The sequence below is a fragment of the Tenebrio molitor genome, chromosome 2 (genome assembly GCF_963966145.1).
Source record: "Tenebrio molitor chromosome 2, icTenMoli1.1, whole genome shotgun sequence".
Lineage (NCBI taxonomy): Eukaryota > Metazoa > Arthropoda > Insecta > Coleoptera > Tenebrionidae > Tenebrio > Tenebrio molitor.
The window spans coordinates 10,910,555-10,929,335 of NC_091047.1; the positions used below are offsets into that span (position 1 = coordinate 10,910,555).

General features: G+C 33.9%; 2 protein-coding genes across 2 annotated transcripts in view; both read left to right on the forward strand.

Moving 5' to 3' along the window:
• The first annotated feature begins 5,256 nt into the window (after positions 1–5,256).
• Positions 5,257–6,845, forward strand: LOC138123863 (phospholipase A1 VesT1.02-like). Its single transcript, XM_069038698.1, has 4 exons — positions 5,257–5,407; positions 5,456–5,839; positions 5,905–6,279; positions 6,329–6,845. The coding sequence occupies exons 1-4, from the start codon at positions 5,353–5,355 to the stop codon at positions 6,577–6,579; spliced, it is 1,065 nt and encodes a 354-aa protein (XP_068894799.1). The 5' UTR covers positions 5,257–5,352; the 3' UTR covers positions 6,580–6,845.
• Positions 6,846–17,302: 10,457 nt separating this feature from the next.
• Positions 17,303–18,781, forward strand: part of LOC138123847 (uncharacterized) — a 63,975-nt gene continuing 62,496 nt past the window's right edge. The window contains exon 1 of the mRNA XM_069038679.1: positions 17,303–17,628. The gene's annotated coding sequence lies outside the window, so the exon portion shown is untranslated. The remainder of the gene's footprint in view (positions 17,629–18,781) is intronic.

Sequence of the window (18,781 nt, forward strand, 5' to 3'; positions counted from 1 at the left end):
GAGAGAAAAATCAAAGCCGTGTTGCCGTACGCTATTTGAGGTAAAACGAACATAAAATTACTACTTGGAAATGCTGAAAAATAATGAAGAAAATAATTGCAAACCTGATCACAATCGTTCACAATTATTAGGCCACTGGTTAGTAAAAGACAAATAGTCAAAAAAAAAATTATTATTTAAAATAAATGAGATCAAAGCTGCACCTTTTAGGCCCCCATATCTTCAAATCTAAGAGGTATAGCATTTTTTAATTATTTTTCTCGTTATTTTCTAACATGAATTGACGATTGGCTCATTGAGTTGTTCCGCGAATTTTGGAGCACCCAGTATTTAGAGTAGGCATAGGCGACATTCTAATTCTGTTAACAATGTGAAGATAATTTTTGTAGGTAACCAATTATTCTTCGGAGTTACACAGGTTTCATAGTAAGCTTTTTCCCAATTTCATATTGTCATAATCCGTGGAGGAAGAATAGGGAGAATCAAGGAGGTTACTTTAACCTCCTTGGGGAGAATGCACTACAAAAATTAAAAATATTTTCTAACATGCTTTTATTTCGTTAAATATCAGACGTTTCTTGTGCCATTTTCTACGCTGGAAAAATGTTGCAAACAATTGAATTTCCATAGGCTGCTCTAAATATAAATTTATTTGAAGTCCCGTTAGATTGGCAACACCATTGACATCTTGATTTAGTTTGTCAAAGTGGCAATTCAAAATTCAATACAGAATATGAAACTGCGAGTTAACAGTTGTATCAAACACCTGGCTTGGATATTGGATACAACTGTTAACTCGCCGTTTCATATTTTGTCTTGAATTTTAAAGCGTCATTTTGACAATTCAAATCCAGGTGTCAGCGGTGTTGCCAATATAATTTTAAAGTCATAGCCTGCTTTAATTATAAATTTAAATGATCTCACGGTAGTTTTGGACATGCCTAACTAACATAATCGCTGGGGAGCTTTTCCGCAAATGTGTGAACAAGGGGGAAATCTAAAAAAATATGATTTATTACACCTAGTCACTCATCAAAATTGAATATTGGGTTGGATTTTGTGTTCGTCAGGCTCGTACTCTTACGTGAAACACGTTGTATGCATAACTATACCGGGTGTTATGGAAGTCCACGTAATAAATTTAACCACCAAAAGGATTCGTTAAAATAAACATTTTTTGGGTTGGCAATAAAAATTTTTACTTGACATTGGCAAGACTGTGAATTGTACCTATTTCCGTTTGTTTGATTGTCATTGATGACAACTGACAATTTCAAATTTAAACGTCTTGGTTTTAGCAACCTTTAATTGATACCTAATTGGAGTCATTTGGAGCGGCACCTTTAAATTAAATGCCTTTTCCTCTTTCTAACTTTTACGACATTTTCGGTTATGTGACAAATTTAGCCAATAGGGACGCAAAAAAGTCACCATAGTTTTATTGCCAACTCAAACAGTAATTGTGGCTCACGCGGTATATTACTGACATTTACGAAAAAGTTAAATATACGACAATTAAATTGTAGCGAATGTAATAAAAAATTATTTTTTTTGTTCGACACTGTCAGAATTTGAGAATTTTCTCCTGTGTGAACAGAATTTGATCAACGTCACAACTTGTCAAAACGAAACGTCAACCTAATTTTAAAGATTTTAAGCGATTTAAGGAGCTCGTCGAACAAAAAAACGTTGTACTATGGCGGACAAAAAATTTTGAACGATCAAATTTTGGCATATCAAAAAATGTCAATGTAAGCTGCCCTTTACTGTTATTATGACGTTTATAAATTAAGTCGAAAAATTGACAGTTTGAAGTAAACGTCTCTTAAGTTTATAATAATAATTTAGTGATACAATGCCAGCCGTATCTGAATTTACTAAAGCCAAAATAGTAACCCTTCATCAGAGGGGTATGTCGTATGGGCAAATTTCGACGAATTTAGGGTTATCGAAGGGCACTATCCATGCCATTATGCGGAAGTGGGAACACACTGGGACCGTGGTTCGGCGTCCAGGTTCTGGAAGAAGGCGGGTGTTTTCCGTGGAACAGAACGCGGCACCCACGAACCACAGATTACTCATATAAACAGATAGTGCACTCGGACCTCGAATTGTTTCCAGTTTCAGTGCGCAAGTCTCTGTTTTGGTTCGCACGAATTTAAAAACCTGTTTAGTTGGTTTTGTTAATAAATACGATAAAGAAGAATTTTCCCTTAGATTATTCTCTAAAACTGTATGTCCACATGAGAATTTATTATGCATTAAAATATTACAACCGCAACATAAATTAACCAACACTTAAAAACAGAAAGTTATTGAATGTATCGCATTTGTGACTTTGTGAAGCATTTATTTGAGGTAGTGTAAAAGATAAAACGGCCTAACCCAGAAAATAGAGAAATATATACTTAATATAATAGTTATAGTTGACTATAACATAATATCTTTAGAACCAAAGCCTAATAATAACTTACAATTAATTGGTATAAATAAAACTGTGGTTTAAATTCACTACAACAAAATTTAAACTTATTTATTTCATGCCACAATTAAATCTGTATGGGTTAGCCCGTTTTCATTTTGACTGTTTTATTTAGAATAATTGATTTGTTTGAATTGTATTCCTTTTTTTATTATTTTTTCTTTCTGAAAGATATATTACGTTAATATTTTATTCTGGTTTTATTTTCTGTATCATTTTTATGGACATAACATCAATAGAATTGATTAGAACTCATATATTGGTTTTATTTGCTTTATTTACAATTTTAGAATTCCGCGTTGATCGGTTCACATTTTAAATTCGCGCGAACCAAACGAAAGCTACCGCGGCAAGAATCTTGGACCGCTACAATCAATGCATTGCTGGTCAAGTGCACTATCTGCTTATATGAGTAATCTATGCCCGAACTATCATCGAAATCTGTGCCTGTCCATGAGGAATAGATTACTCTCGGTTGTACAACAAAATGGGGCAATGATCAAATATTGACTTCTTCAGTTTTAATTGTAAAGTTTTTTTTATTTTAAACTTTTAATTTTATGTTTAATAAATACATGTTATAATTTGTTAGTATTGTGGATTGATCTGTACTTTGAATTTTTTGATATTTGCGTACCAAAATACAACCTATTGGGTCTTTCTGTCTTGACGTAAATAGAACTAAATTTGGTTTCATCTATGATGAAGACATTCCTGATTTTGTGTTGATGCTAAACCTCTAAGAACTAGATAGGTACGTATCTACATTCTACACCACTCGATAGCCTAGGGGCTGCAGCGAATTTCGCAATTTCGACGCCAAAGACGAAACGATTAAGATTCATCCACGTTCACCATTCGTGAGCCGACATAGGCACACCAAAATTTTTGTGTTAATCTATGATTGACTAATCTGTCACTGGTGACATGACAAAAAAGGCAAAAATAAAAAATGAGGTTAGTTGACCATAAAGCCAGTTTTACATTTATATGTCAAAGGAATAACAAGTCGTTCAAAATTTTTTGTCCGCCATAGTACCTATTCAAGTCGTTCATGTGTAAATTGTCCCACTCATGCCATAAAGAGCCCAGTTTACACAGGAATTCTTTAAATAAACTACTACTTCAACTATGTTTTATATTTTTTAATAAAAAACAAAAAATATCCACGTTACTGATAGAATTAATTTTCATGTGTGCGTACAGTCGTTTAGTTGGTTGCCTATGTCAAAAGTTAATTAGCAGTGCAACAAAATATTTAATTCGAATTAAATTTTAATGCGCGATTAACCTGTAAATCCGAAATTTCGTGGTTCAATCTGATCACGTGTTCAGTTAATCTCGCATTTGATTATGATTAACTTAATTTCGCTTCTATAGACTGGCCCCTAGGTATCTAGAGTATACCATAAGAAGAGTGTTTTATTCAATTTAAGCATTTCGTAAAACCTTTAAATATTATCAACTTTTTTACTAAATACCGTTCACGTTGTTTTGGCATAATGGACGCCATGATTTATTTTTTTAACATTGTTTGATTTCCGTCACTAAAGTGCCTGACATGCCGACCCTTTCCGATATAATATAATCCAATAATTTAATAAAAAAAAATTAGTATGTTATTCAAAACAACCTTCCATTAACTTGATTTGAAAAACAACAAAGTCAGTTCTGTTCAGTAACCGAAACATTGATCTTGATTTTTTTTTTACATTTAATCGATATTTTAAAATGTTTTGCATCCTACTGTTTGATTTCCGTCACTAAAGTGCCCGACCAAAGTGAACATAACATGTTGCTTTTCCCGCGGTCTGAGTATTTTTCTATTGCAAACTACCGGGTGATCAAGAAGGACTGTTTAAGTTGGCAGTACAATTAAGAAAATTTTTTAATTCGGTTATTTATAACACTGCAACCGGATATGTTTTGTTGGTTTATTTGACAAATATCTGATGTAGGTATAGCATTAACAACGACAAGCCATCAACAACCGAAAGTTACTCCTGTTATACGATTTAAAATACAATTCAGTGTTACCAACTTAAATAGTCCTATTTGATCACCCCGTAGTAAAACTGACAACAATGCACTAGATATTGACGCTATTTTTAACCTCAAACTTAGAAAAACATAATCTAATCAATAGACAGCTTTACTACAAAATTAAATGCAAAATTTCCATGGCTTTCGATTACGCCAAAACAATGCGAATGCAGTTTAAGAACGTTTTATAGCTTATACAGGGTGTATCTAAAATGCGTATGTTAATTTTAACACGTAGCAGAGCTCGTTAAATGAAACGTTTTTTCTATTTAAATTTTTTACGAAAAAGCCTTACAATTTGATTTAAAATTTGGATTAATTGGCCAACAAAATGTGACCTCGCCCTTACGTAAGGGCGAAAATTTTCTGTTGTTATAGAAACGGAGCCTTGTAAAAAATGTTACATTGTTACAGAAAATATTAAATATGTAATTAAAATTAAAATTCTCATGGTTATAGAAAAATAGAAACTAGGGACTCACACAAAACGACTGGTTTGGTACAAATTATAGAGAAAAGTTTTACAAATTGGTTACACTGGTTAGGTTAAAATTAACCTACGTATTTCAGATATACCCTATATAATTTTTAATATTAAATATGGAAAAAACGTATGTACTGGTGGGTCGCCTGAACCAAAGAAACTCAGAGGAACTTCTGGGAACAAGAAAGCGTCGCATTTTATCTTCACCGATTAAGAATGTCAATACTAAATGAACTTTATAAATCATAACAACCTTTGATCTTTTATGTAAAATGCTATTTATTTGAGAACTTGACCCTCTTTTTTTTAGTATCCAATACGAAACTGAACGCAGCTTAAGAAGATGCATCACCACATCCTAAAATGTTTACTTCTATTTTCCCTCTTGAAATTTGGAGGTAAGAAATGATTTATTAAATATTTAAATTAAAATAACTTTTTATTAGAAATAAGTGGCGAATTTTCGGGCCTCAGTGATAATATAAAGGAAGATTTGTTTGCAATATACACGCATGCAGCTCTTCTTGAAAGAAATATAACTCGGGAACCGGTAACTCCTGATAAAGTGGAATTTGTCTTGTTTACTGAAAATAATCCCAAAAACTACACCAAAATCGACCCAAGTAATCCCACAGAGCTGAATAATACAGAAGTTCGCATAGTTTTTATAATTCACGGTTGGCTCGAGAACAGAGGAAAAGAGTGGTACGAAGATTTAAAAAATGCCTTTTTGAATAAAAAGGAAAAGTCCTATTACGTTGTGCAAGTCGACTGGTCAGAACCTGCACTCCAGGGTTACATGGTTTCGGCGTATAACACAAAAGATGTCGGTAAGCTAGCGACGAAATCTCTTCAGTGAAGTCCTGATTTAATTTTGATATACCGAAATTCTTAGGTAACATCGTTGGACAATTAATAGTCGACTTACATAAAAAATACTCGGTTCCCCTCGCCAACATTTTAGTAGTTGGACATTCTTTGGGGGGGCAAATTTCCGGTTACGTTGGTAGAAAGGTAAAAGAATCGACAAACAAGAAGTTAGCTCGCATCGTGGCACTGGATCCCGCTGGTCCCTTGTTCATTAACCGACCTGAAAATGAAAGATTGAATAAAGACGACGCTGAAATTGTTCATGTGATTCACACTAATGGTGGCACTTTCGGGTTCTTTTTGTCTTGTGGTACGATTGATTTCTTCCCGAATGGTGGAAGCACCCAAACTGGATGCGCAACAGTTAATTTGTTGGATCCTACGAGTATTGCAGAACCAGGTTTGGCAGTGCTCTATTTAGTAACCTCCCTCTGATTGTTGATTTTTAGTGGTTTGTAATCATCAGAGGAGTTGGAAATATTTTATTGAGGCAGTAGAATACCCTGAGGAGTTTCAAGGGAGGAAGTGTAAGACTTGGGCTTCATATCTTGCAAAGACCTTGTGTGATGAAGAATATGCAGGAATGGGTGACGTGGACACCAAGAAAACTGGAGAATTTTATTTGACAACTAATAACGAATCGCCTTACTACAAACAGAGGTCACTTCTGGAAAGACATTTTGCGTTTGCAAGAATGTGAAATTTTATATATAAAGGGTGCAGGGTTGGTACGGATATTTCAAATTACTAGATCATTATAATTTTCAATTACTGGGGAGGGTAAATTGTTTTTGAATTATTGACATACAATTTATAATAATTATATTTTATATTAATTTTAAAACACCGAAACTACGGCAAATAAGAAATTTTCATAAATGTTTCTTCACTGAAAAGTAAACGCAACATTTAAAAAGTGTAGTTAGTATACCTAATAAAAAAATAAAATTAACTCTAACATTTTGATTCATTGTTTTATTTTATCATAAAAAAAATGTTCTTCAAACGTCAGTAAAATATGACATTCTACTGCTGGATTGATAACGCTAAAGAGTAAAGTGTCACTTCATTGCCATGACATCTGACGAGCTGACAAGCGGCAGATAAAGTAAACTAGCTAAATCATTCGAAATTCCTAACTCAGATTTTAATAAATTCGTTTCTGAATCTGACGTACTGAAAGTGAATAAATAAGGTTTAATTGCAAAACGTATTTACAAAATCTACCCAAATTAAAACAAGTTGGTAGAACGGATAATTATAAAAAGGAATGGCGGTTTTTGTTCACAGCGTTGTTTACGAGTATATCCAGCGCTAAAATTAATTTGTAATCGTGTCATCCATGGATTTGAATCCGTATGTCTTTTGCGATTAATACATAAAGTCTGTCTCAATTCTAAATTTCCATCACACTGCATTCTACGATGGAAATACAGCCGGCAAGGCTGTTTGGTGAAAAATGCGTCAGATTGTATTTGTTAGGTTATCTGTCAATTTCCGTTTTTACAACTCAAAATTTTAGAATAAAGGAAAAGAACGAAAACCTTTTTTAAAATGCAGCAAGTAAGTAGGTACAAAATCAAATTCTAAAAGCAAAATAAATTTATGAACAAATTTTAATGTTTTCGAATCATGTTTATTAAATAATTATATTGCCAACTTTGGTTATAAGAATCCCCAATTTAGAAATATTTTTATTTTGCCAACATAATTCAACAGGTAGTGGAAATTTAGAATTGAGACAAACTATACTATCCACTACTATCCATTTACTAAACTCTCGCACTGTCAAAGTGTTTGCAAGTTGCCGCACTGTCGTTCAGAGACTAGTAATTTTTACTGTAACGTTGGTGCAAAAATTAGAAATTTCAAATTTGAAGTTAAGTTTAATAAATTCGGTTTCTTTCATTCAAAATATTACTTACACGAAGTGGCTGCACAAGAAGAAGATATGAAATGTAAAAGAATACTGTTAACCGACAGAGAGAAGCAGGGTATTGTCAATTATTGTTTGGAAAGAGGAGAATTAACTTCATTAATATAACCACACTTTTCTTGTTGACGTTCTTATAACTAGATTTTGTGTACAGGTAACTGAAAAGGTATATCACCATAGGTACACTCCAAAGAAAATTCAAAAATTTGACACTGACAGTGCGGGAGTGTAATAAACGGATAATATGTCGAGATCTCACCTATTTCAAGCTGTATTTATTGGAACGTGGAGTTTAAGTAACGACAACGATTTCGAATTCATGGATAACTCGATTACAAATTTACTAGAGTGGTAGTAACACTTTCCAAAACAAGCTAGCCAATCTTCCACCTTAAAATATGTAATTCCTGGTTTCTTAACATTTCTTAAATAATTTGTTATGAATGTTTGAAAAAAAAAGTATGTACAGTCGCGAGCAATACATTTTGGTCATCAATGTCAAAATTTAAAAAAAATTCCTGCTTGATTATGCCGATGTCAACAAAGTGTCAAAAAATGAGAAAAAAACGACAGTTAATGTTATACAACATGATGATAGGTTATGATATTTACGACCGTTTTGCAATAGAGAATTTTCCATTGCGTCAAAAAATGACATTGACGACCAAAATTTATTGTTCGCTACTGTACATCATACGTTATTCGGAGCAAAAATGGTTTTATGTGCTCAACTGCTCAGCACGTAAAACTTCATTTTTGCTCCTAATAACATAATATAATACAGGCTGGTCCCGATATAACCTGCCAGAAGAAATCCAGTAATAGGTGACGATGAGTAGAACTCATACACAAAAAAAGTTTTTAATAAAAGTCTTTTCGTTTTCGAGATAAAAATAATTGAAAATTTGGTCAAAATTTGCTGTACGCTAATGAGTTAATCGATTTCAAAAAGGTAATTCTGGTTACTTGGCTGCGATTTCTTTAGCAACGGTACCTGCAACACCTATGACATTTGTCAAGTTTAATTTTAAATTTGCGAATCCTTCAAAAAGTTATGAAATTCACGAAACAAGAATACGCCGATTTGCATTTACTCTATGGCGAAACACGTGGTAATTCAAGACCGGCATGGCTACCATACGGCGAGCGTTTTCCTGAAGGAGTCCTTCCGTCTCGTTGTACTTTTGTGGAGCTACATCTGCATTTATGTGAGGTTGGTTCTGACTGATTCCAATACGATGGCGTCCCCGATCCTCCATTTAACCCCTCTGGATTTTAATTTTTGGGGCCACACGAAAGATTTGGTATACGAAGTTGAAATAAATACAAAAAGCCAACTCCAGAAACGCCTAACAGACGCCGCGAACCAGATTCGTAAAAACCCAGAAATGCTGAATTCTGTTTATGAAAATTGGTACCAGCGTACTCAAATGTGCTTAAATGCCAACGGAAGGCACACAGAACATTTATTATAAAATAATGTTTCTAGTCTAGTTTACCTTTCATTAGTTAGTAGATATGCTCAGTTAGAGTTGAAAGTACGAATATGTAAAGTATAAATAAATTTATTCAATACATTATTTTGGCTATTTAACCACAATTAAGACGATACTCTTATTACACAGTTCTCCCACAATTTTGCACACACTACCTATACATTTATTTACACATTGAGGAACACCACTTTATTATCTTATTACTCATTCATCTCAGTCTACAAAATCAGCTTTTGTACCTAAATAAGCTGGTGAATTAACGCACGCAGTGTACAGCGTTTTCAATAAATGTCATTAATTTGATTTAGTTTGTCAGATTTGAGATTTGTCATAAACGATACGGGTACCTATGTTGCTTAGATACTGTCATCCTTACAAACACCAACAATTAATTCCTGAGTAGGTACGTATTTTTATGGTCAGCAGCGTCGAATGGGTGTGGATAGGGGTTAATTTATCCCCATTATTTTGGACCTAACGAAGGGGGGTTTTTTGGACTTGTTAGATCCTTCTAATGACTCAGAATTTTTTTGGCAGGTTATATCGGGACCACCCTGTATAGTAATACTTTGTTGGACTATAGTTAACGACTTTTCTAAAGGTAAAATATATTTCCTTTTTTAGAAACTTTTAAAAAATGAATGAATACATTTTTGTAACTGAAATTGTCCAGGTAATACAGTGTGGAATAAAATGATTTACATCTAGTTACCTTTGCATTATCCTTATAAAAATACGAAATGCCGCTCTACAAAGAAAAAGAAAGCCTAACCTCAAAATATATATCCAAATTCCAAATGTGATTTATTGCGAAGGGGTGATATGAATGCAAAGTTGAGATTGAAATTAAAAAGGAGTTAACAAAAGCAAGTCACAGCTAGTGTTGAAAGTGGCCACCAACGTTTGTTAATTCAATTTAGTAAATTGTAACAATTGTCAATTCAATTGATGACATTTATTGACAGAACTAATAGTTCGGCACTTCGAAAAAAAAGTAGAGCGGTACAGGAAAATTTACATGTGCAAAAATTCCAAAGGTAACTAGATGTAAATCAATTTATTCCACACTGTATTATTTGGTAGTTTTTACGAACACTCTATTTTAATAATGTATGTAAACTCTGTCCACTTATAGATTGCTTGACATAAATGTTACTAAAAATGTTCAATCTACGCTACAACAAATAGATCCGGCGCGAAATTTAAAAAAATGGAAAGAGCAGGTTTACACGTGATGTTTTATTATTATTCTGCATGTTTGCACTTAGGAAAGACGAAAGACGAAAGAAAACTTCAGTACAGTAGGAGTAATAAGTATATTATGTTTTATTAATACAGGGTATTTCACGAGTAATAATGTGCCCCACGGAATAAAAAATGAATTAGTGGCGCGAATGCTTCAAGATATTACCAACACAATCTATGATACTTTCTTAATATTTTAATGTTATGGTTTGGGGATTTTGTTATCTAAGGATATTTAAAAAAATGCATCAGTGGACGTATAATAATATTCCCCTAAAAACACGTGGAAGTGTTTTTTTTCACGATCGGGAGTAGAAATCAACTTTTCGGATGTCAACATCGTGACAGAAGTAGAGCATTTTCTCCCTAGGGAGCAAATATTTGCAAATATTTGCTCCCTAGGGAGTTTTCATTTTTTTGACAGTTGTGACAAAAATCTAATGGGAGTTTTAATTTTTTTTTGACTGTTGTGACAAAAATCTAATTGTGTTGTCAAGGCAACTACTAATTCCATTAAATTCATCGAAAGATGACAACTCATTTGTCATCATTTTTTTATTCTTAAAATTTGAGATTTTTGTGCTGTTTCTACTCCCTACCGTGAAAAAAATAGTATATATACTTCTGGAGAGAATGCTCATTTTTCCCTCGGTGCTTTGTAGCCCTCGGGCTTCGCCCTCTGGCTACAAACTGCATCTTAGGAAAAATCATGCATTTCTCTCCCTCAATATATAATATACTATATTGAAGAAATTAATAATGAACTTATTTATTTTTACATAAAATGATGGCTTACAGTACAGTACAGTATAAAAAATTCGCAAAAATGATTTAAAAAATGAAAATAAGAATTATGTAATTTTTTTTTTATGTTGAAACAAGTAAACCAGAATCGTAACTAGAAGATGGTATTTCTCCACATTGTTAAAAGATCTATGGTTTAATACCGTGTAAAAATGAAGTTGCCGCTAGTTCCAAGTTTCCTTTCGAAGACTTCCGTACCCATAATATGCTACGTCGATAAAACACACTGCTGCTAAAATAAATATATTGCGAATTTAATCAGTGAAGATTCTATTTATAGAAATCATTGTTAATCTTTTAAAAATATTTATTTTTAAAGTTACTACAAGAATAAAAGTGAAATGATAACAATGAACTTTCTTCATATACAAATACATATGTATGAATCTAGGAGCTTGTTTGAAACGACTAGAAACTTGGAACTAAATGGTGTGAAATGTTAGAAGTCTGTAAAAATAAACATCGATAGTGTGGTACAAACATATTTAGAAATACAAGATCTTTGATGTTTGTAACGTTTCAATGCATTATTTTCGATTGTTTTTAATCATTTTTCACTTAGCGGCATGTAGGACATTGTTTTAACTAAAATTGCACGAACTGGGTTCAATTAGCAAGCTATAACAATCCAAATTAAACTTTTAAACATACAGTAAAGTCTGGAAACACCCAAATGAAAACGAAACGTATAATTTTTGAAAAAATCTAAAGACAGGTCTATTAGTGTTTTGAAAAAGCTTTCTGCTAATAGTGTCTGTTAGGTCTTTTCGATGACCTTGAAAAAGTTATGTTATGAAAAAAAAATTAATGGCAACCTCGCATTTTTATTTTTGTTTTTAATGAATCTTTCAATTCTCTAAACAGCAGTCAAGAAATTTCCATCTTACGTAGGAAAATGTCCGAGAAAAGCTTAATTAAACCTGAAAATTTAGAAGACTTGCGACAACGAATTGTGGACGAAAGAAGACGAATCACTGCTGAAATAATAGAAAACGTCCAAAACGAATTTTATTATCGTTTAGGATATTGTCAAGATGTTCAAGGACAATATTTTGAACATTTGTTGTAAGAATTATAATTGCCTTTCAAAATTTCTTTATTTTCTAGTAATAACACAAGCCTGCACTGATTTCGATATTTGCATAAAATTGACAGTTTTTGAACAATTTCGACCCCCTGATTACGAAAATGATTTTGGTTTTGCGCTATCACGTCTAGTTTTTTCACAAATCGTTTTTTCTCGTAATTGAAGTGTTCACCTAGAATGAATGAATTATTTCAAAATTTCGATATTGTAATATCGGACAACAATATGGATATTCGAAATGTCCTTGTTTTATTTGCGAGTGGGACTGCCGGGGACGAGACAAGCATTGGACTCAAAAGAAGTGGCCTTTAAGAACTAGACTTGTACCGGGAAGCAATAATAAAAAATAATTTAGTTGTATCCTAAAAAAGTAGTATTAGGTACAACCAATGCATATCAAACTTTGTTTGATGAAGCAATTTGTAAAGCCTGTTGATAAAAATGGACAATGTTTCAAGTATTAATGTACAAAGTTACCAGATCTCTCCAATGCCAAATGAAAAGAGGTTAGGACCTCAAATAAGATCTTTGTACAAAGGTAATGATTTTCAAAATTCTATGAATGTTGTTGAAAGGAATGCCTGGACGGCATTTAAGAACGTCATAGAAAAATTGCTTGGAAATCACAAAGATGAAGACTACGAAAATATTGTAAGAATCATGTTTAAAAATTTTCACATCTTGGGATGTAAGATGAGTTTGAAAGTGAGTTTCCTCTTTTCGCACTTAAATCTTTTTCCTAAAAATCTTGATGCTGTCAGCGAGGAACAATTGGAACGTCTTGACCAAGATATAAAACAAATGGAGAGGTGATATCAAGGAAGATGGAGCGTATCAATGATGGTAAACTTTTGCTGAATGTTACAGCGCGATGTACCCATAAAAATTACATAAACTTTACTTACCGTTCTAGAACACCAAAAATTACTTACCATCGAGTTTATCGTTAGCAACGAGTAAACAGAGCTTACCATCTTGGAAACAGACGTGGTAAACAACCAAATAGAGTACAATCGCGCAAAAAAAAAATATACAGCAGGCAATCAATTAAAAGAAGTTTCCTCACAAAGCGTTAAAGATGCCATTCTCATAAGGAATAAAAAAATTAGTTAGATTATTAACCAAAAAAAATGTTGTTACACAGTCTAGGACCGGTTTACAAATCTATGAGGGGCATGATGACCAACTCAGTAGACCGGGACCAATGGCTTAACGTGACTTCCGAATCACGAGATAGAATATAGCCTTTTTTTTATTATTATAAACATCTTATTTTCCTAAATAAATTGCTTAATTTTTTTTTGTTAATTGTGAAAAAACCTGACGTGATACAAAAAAATGAATTGTATTTTTGTAATCAGGGCTCCAATGTTATACAAAATCAGTTATCAAAATCAAAACATCGATTAAAAAGTTTTGTTTTGCAGGCCTGTGTAATCAATTAGGTTTTTTCAGGAAATTTCTTAAGTATATACCATTCACGATGTTTTGGCATAAGGGGAGGCTATGATTTCATTTTTTAACGTTGGATACATGTTTGATTTCTGTCATCTCTGCTGTCACTAAAGTGCCTGACATGCGGACCTATCAAAATGAACGTAACATGTTGCCGAATTTACCGTAATCATAATTAAGCGACTTTAAGACGTATTGATGGTGTTTGTATTAGACTGCAGAACATATTTTCAGTAAGTTACAATGAAGTCAAGTTTTTTTTGTGTATAAATTGAATCGTAGGCGAGTACAAGAAAAAAATGTAACACGGATAGCGAAGGAAGAAACAACGACCCAATTGAAATGGTACAGGGGTTTTGTAAGACCTATTATAACTTCGCGACAGAGTTGTGAATTTATGGCTTGAGTCTATTTTGAAATGTACTCCTGAAATTTGCCAATATTTTTGTAGATATTGTGAAGAACTTATTTCGGAAGATTGGGCAAAATTTATGTGAAATCTTTCATTTGAAAACGTTTTTCCTTTAATAATTTCATTAGGAGAATCTGACTCGGAATTTGATTGGGATTTTAAAGCAGGTAATGATGATTCAGAATTTTCTAATGAAATTATGGAAGTTGAATAGTTTTGTTCTTTTTTGTCATAGACGATGGGTGTGTAAATATTTTGCAGAAAGATTCGAATAAAGTAAGGCTTAATAAGTAGGTACAAGATTTTATACCATCTAGTTCTAGGAATGTTTTGGTTAAAATGAAAAATTCATTGAGAAGTTACTAACTGGTTGGTTAAGACACTGTATAGGTGGGTTATCTAAGTGGTGCATAAATTAACAGGAGCCACTTCGTCTTTCGGTCCCGGTCCCTACTATTCTGTAGTTTGTTCAAGTCAGTTTCCTGTTTTGTTAAATTGGATTAAAAATGTGTGAGTATTGTTATATTGCAAACTAGTAAAACTGACAACAATGCACTAGACAATGACGCAGTTTATAACCTCAAACTTAGAAAAACATAACCTAATTCAACAGACATCTTTACTGCCAACTTAAATGCACTTTTTCCATGGCCTCCCCTTATGCCAAAACATCGTGAATGGCATATAGGTATGTATAAATTGAATTTTTTTTTTAACTGTCGGGAAGACAATTAAAAGATCTATCAAAAACGGTAGTAAAAATGTGACGTTGCCATTTAAAAAACCTCTGATGACATCATAACTCTTTCAAGGTCATCAAAAACAGCAAACAGATACCACCAACAGAAAGCTTTTTGAAAACACTAGTTCACCTATTTTTGCGTTTTTCTGGAAAATCATTCATTCGTTCCTATTTTATTGTGGTGTTTCCAGACTTTTTGGACACACTGTATATGTACTTGGTTACTTGAAATGTATTACATATTTTAATAATATAATCTTAATTTAATCACGCTAGAAAGAAATTATATGTACATTATGTATTTTTAAATTTGAATTTATCAAAAATATTGCATCAATGATGTATGTAATGAAATGACATGAAGGTTAACATAGTCAAATGCAACAAGATTTCTTTTTTCAGGACTAAAGACCCCTTTATGTTTGATTATAAAATTGATAACTTTTCCTTTAAAGTGGTTGAAGAGATGCGTGATCTTGGAGTATTTATTGTTTGAATCCAAATTGAGTTTTGTTTCACATACATACATGTTATCACTGAGGTGATTAAGAAAACACTTTTTGATCTTATTGCCGCTTTGGCTTTATTAGTTTTTTAAACACAGAGGTTGGACCTTGTCTCTCTATGATTCAAGATGGACTTAGTCGGACTGCCGGGACTGTCCCCTCTCGTCCCATTCGCGCCTTCATCACTCCTCTTCCTCCTTTCCAGTCTCTTCTGCGCCTGCGCCCATGAGGTGCCCCATTCGCGGGAAATACGAAATACGGCGGACTTGCTAACATACATATTAATTGTGTTTTAGCTAAAGCTTCCAGATTACTTGGTTTCGTCAATAGAACATTGAAGAGATTCTTTGTGGATGCCCATAAATTGGTTTACGGTTCAATCGTAAGAGCTGTCTTGAAATACGCGAATGTGGTTTGGTCATCAACTTCTTTGGTATATGTATATCCGTAATATTGAGAGACTCCAGAACACTTTTCTTCGTACCTGCGCGTGGAAGTTGAGGTACGGGGGTGGTGACTTTACCTATGGTACGATTAGAGAAATGCTAGGCTTTGGACTGTCTGGAGACGAGACGATTAAAAAATGATCTGACATTTTTGTTTAGGCTGTTTAATGGATTTATCGACTCTCCTGAGTTGCTGGAGCTTTTTTACTTTAACTGTCCTATCAGAAAATTGAGGACTAGACCGTTGTTGGCCACTCAATTGCATCACACCAACTACAGTCTCTTCTCTACTGTGGCTAGGATCACTTGTGAAGTGAATTCGCATGAGATTGAGCTTTTTGGTTTGTCACTGAGAAGTTTTAAATTTAAGTTTATTATTTATCATTTTATGTCGATGGGAATGATTTTCTGATTTTCTTTTTAATATTGTTTGTAACTTTTCTTTATAAATTGTATTAATTAATTATATATTAAATTTCCTGCTTCATATCCCCTTTAACGCAGAAAACTTTTTATTTGATGTTAGTTAATTAACTTGAATTAGTAACAATGAAATGAATACTGTTCTGTTTTATTTGAAACTGCATTTTAATTGAACAGAGATACCAATGTACGAGAGTTTTCCTACTTTTTCTCTTAGTTTCTATTAAGTTCTATAAAAGCGTAAATCTAAGTAATGAGATAGCCAATTATGAATTTAACGAATTCCCCTCGAACGTTTACATTTTCATTTTTGGATCTCAACGTCTTGAGAGATCCAGTTCACATGACGATTCCTGGTACGTAATGACTTAACAATAACGACCATCAGAATGTGATTAAACCTGACCGCCAATCGCACATGCGAAACAGGTCTTATTAATTAGTCGCCTTTTTTATTTGGCGAGACTGCAAGCCTAGATTTATGCAACTGCCTGCACCAAGAAATTCCTGCTGCACCAGCAGGATGATTCACCCATTCACACTGCCGGCGCTCTCCAATTTCAAACTTTGTATTGGCACGGACCTCCCTCGATCCCCTTTTCATCTCGTTCGTTCTTGTGTTTTGCGCGTCCGACCATCCCACCGGCCCATAACAATTTCATTACCATGTATTGTTTGCGTCTTAAAAAAGCCCATAATAAAGTTAGCCGCATGTAGGAAGATGTATGTAAATGTTGTACCCTGTTATTTACGCAACTCGATGGATAATGCATTCAAAAAGATGAATCGTGGGTGTATGACCCTATTGTTGGTGGTTAAGCCGCGACCACGCTTGCGCGCATCAACGCCGCCACATGCAGAGGTAGATTCAGTTTCAAATGTTTATTTCGGTCGCGACTGTCACCGGAGCGAGATCGAGCCACCCACCTCCAGCCGCCATCCGCACCTGGTCTTGATCCCGGCGATATCCCGACACAATGTAGGGATTTCCGGATATCCTGTATTTGTCCCGGCGGGAAACGGAAAAAATCGTGACTTTTGAAAAGCGGAAGCGATTAGCGCGCCGTTTCCGGAAACGTTGGTGCCGATGTGATGGAACGTGCGATTTTTTTTATGTGCTACTAGCGGCCTGCTAACCGGAAAAGGAAGCATGCTTTGCATACTACTCGGTTATGGTGTGAAGCTACATAATTAAAGGTCAGTTTTCACTTTTTTTTATTCGCCGTAAATCCGGACTCATTATGTAATCTTATTTTTATTCTTGGGGTAGCGATGGCAATCGCCGAATCGCAGAACTCCTTCGGGGTGAAATTTAAACTTGTCGCAATTTCCATACCAAACGGATTAAAGGAAATGACAAGAACTTACGACGGCAAATTTGATGAGATGAGACCAGCGTTTCGATACTTTCCGAATTTTCTCGAGCTGATTTTAAAGCAAAGTTAAATTAAACCAATATGTCACTCAAGAAAATGTTTTTCCCAATTTGAAAATTATTCAGACATGTCATACTTGTTGCCCTACCGATGCGACTCTCTTTTCCAATTAATTTTCCACTTATCAGCGTCCAGACGAAAGTTAAATGACACTGCCACTTGCTTTTATTGACAGCAGAGAATTCAAATAATTCCTCCAGACAAGTAAATTATCTGCATGTCTACTTTCCGTGTTCAAAACTTCTGTTTTTAAAATTGTTTGTACTCGTTGAAATTTTAGTGTTTAGGTCTTTCGTTCTGCTAAACTTTTCGTTTGACACAGCAGTCACATAATTGGGTTTAAAACTCTTTTTCAAACTTTCGACGACCAATTACATCACTAATGTAAAACGGATTCAGTTAATTGTTGCGAGACAAACACGGTTAACATCATTTTTCATTTGACGAGGGAGACTCTCCTTAATACGTTGTTATTTTGCTGCTTCCCTTCCAAATCTCTTCTTTCTTAAGAAGTAAAATTACTTGAAGGTCGTAGTATTACAGATTACATCCATTACATTATACCCTAAAACTGCGACTTGCGAATATCCAATAAAGGATATATTGTAAGGATCTGAGGCAATTTTCTGCCTTCCAGCTCTAAATTACAAACTCATAATATTTTCAGTTGCTAAGGTCGCATTTCCAAGGGATTTTTTACGTAGGCAAATTCAAGAAAATTGTCTTCGTGACCTGGTGCAACACATAAACTGGCAGATTCCTCTTGACGTCACATCTGTTAGTTCTTGATGCATATTAATGCATCTGGCTGGACAAAACACAAATGAAAACCGCATATTTAATAGGCAAACAGAATTTCTTCGTCAATTACACGGCTTTGACAGTTTTGATCTGTCCACAAGGTTTAAAACATT

What these genes read in the sequence shown, in the direction of transcription:
- LOC138123863 (XM_069038698.1), top strand. Translation starts at nt 5,353, where the DNA reads ATGCATCACCACATCCTAAAATGTTTACTTCTATTTTCCCTCTTGAAA. An exon ending in TTCCCTCTTGAAATTTGGAG is followed by an intron (nt 5,408 to 5,455) that starts GTAAGAAATGAT and finishes ACTTTTTATTAG; the next exon opens with AAATAAGTGGCGAATTTTCG. An exon ending in GTATAACACAAAAGATGTCG is followed by an intron (nt 5,840 to 5,904) that starts GTAAGCTAGCGA and finishes CGAAATTCTTAG; the next exon opens with GTAACATCGTTGGACAATTA.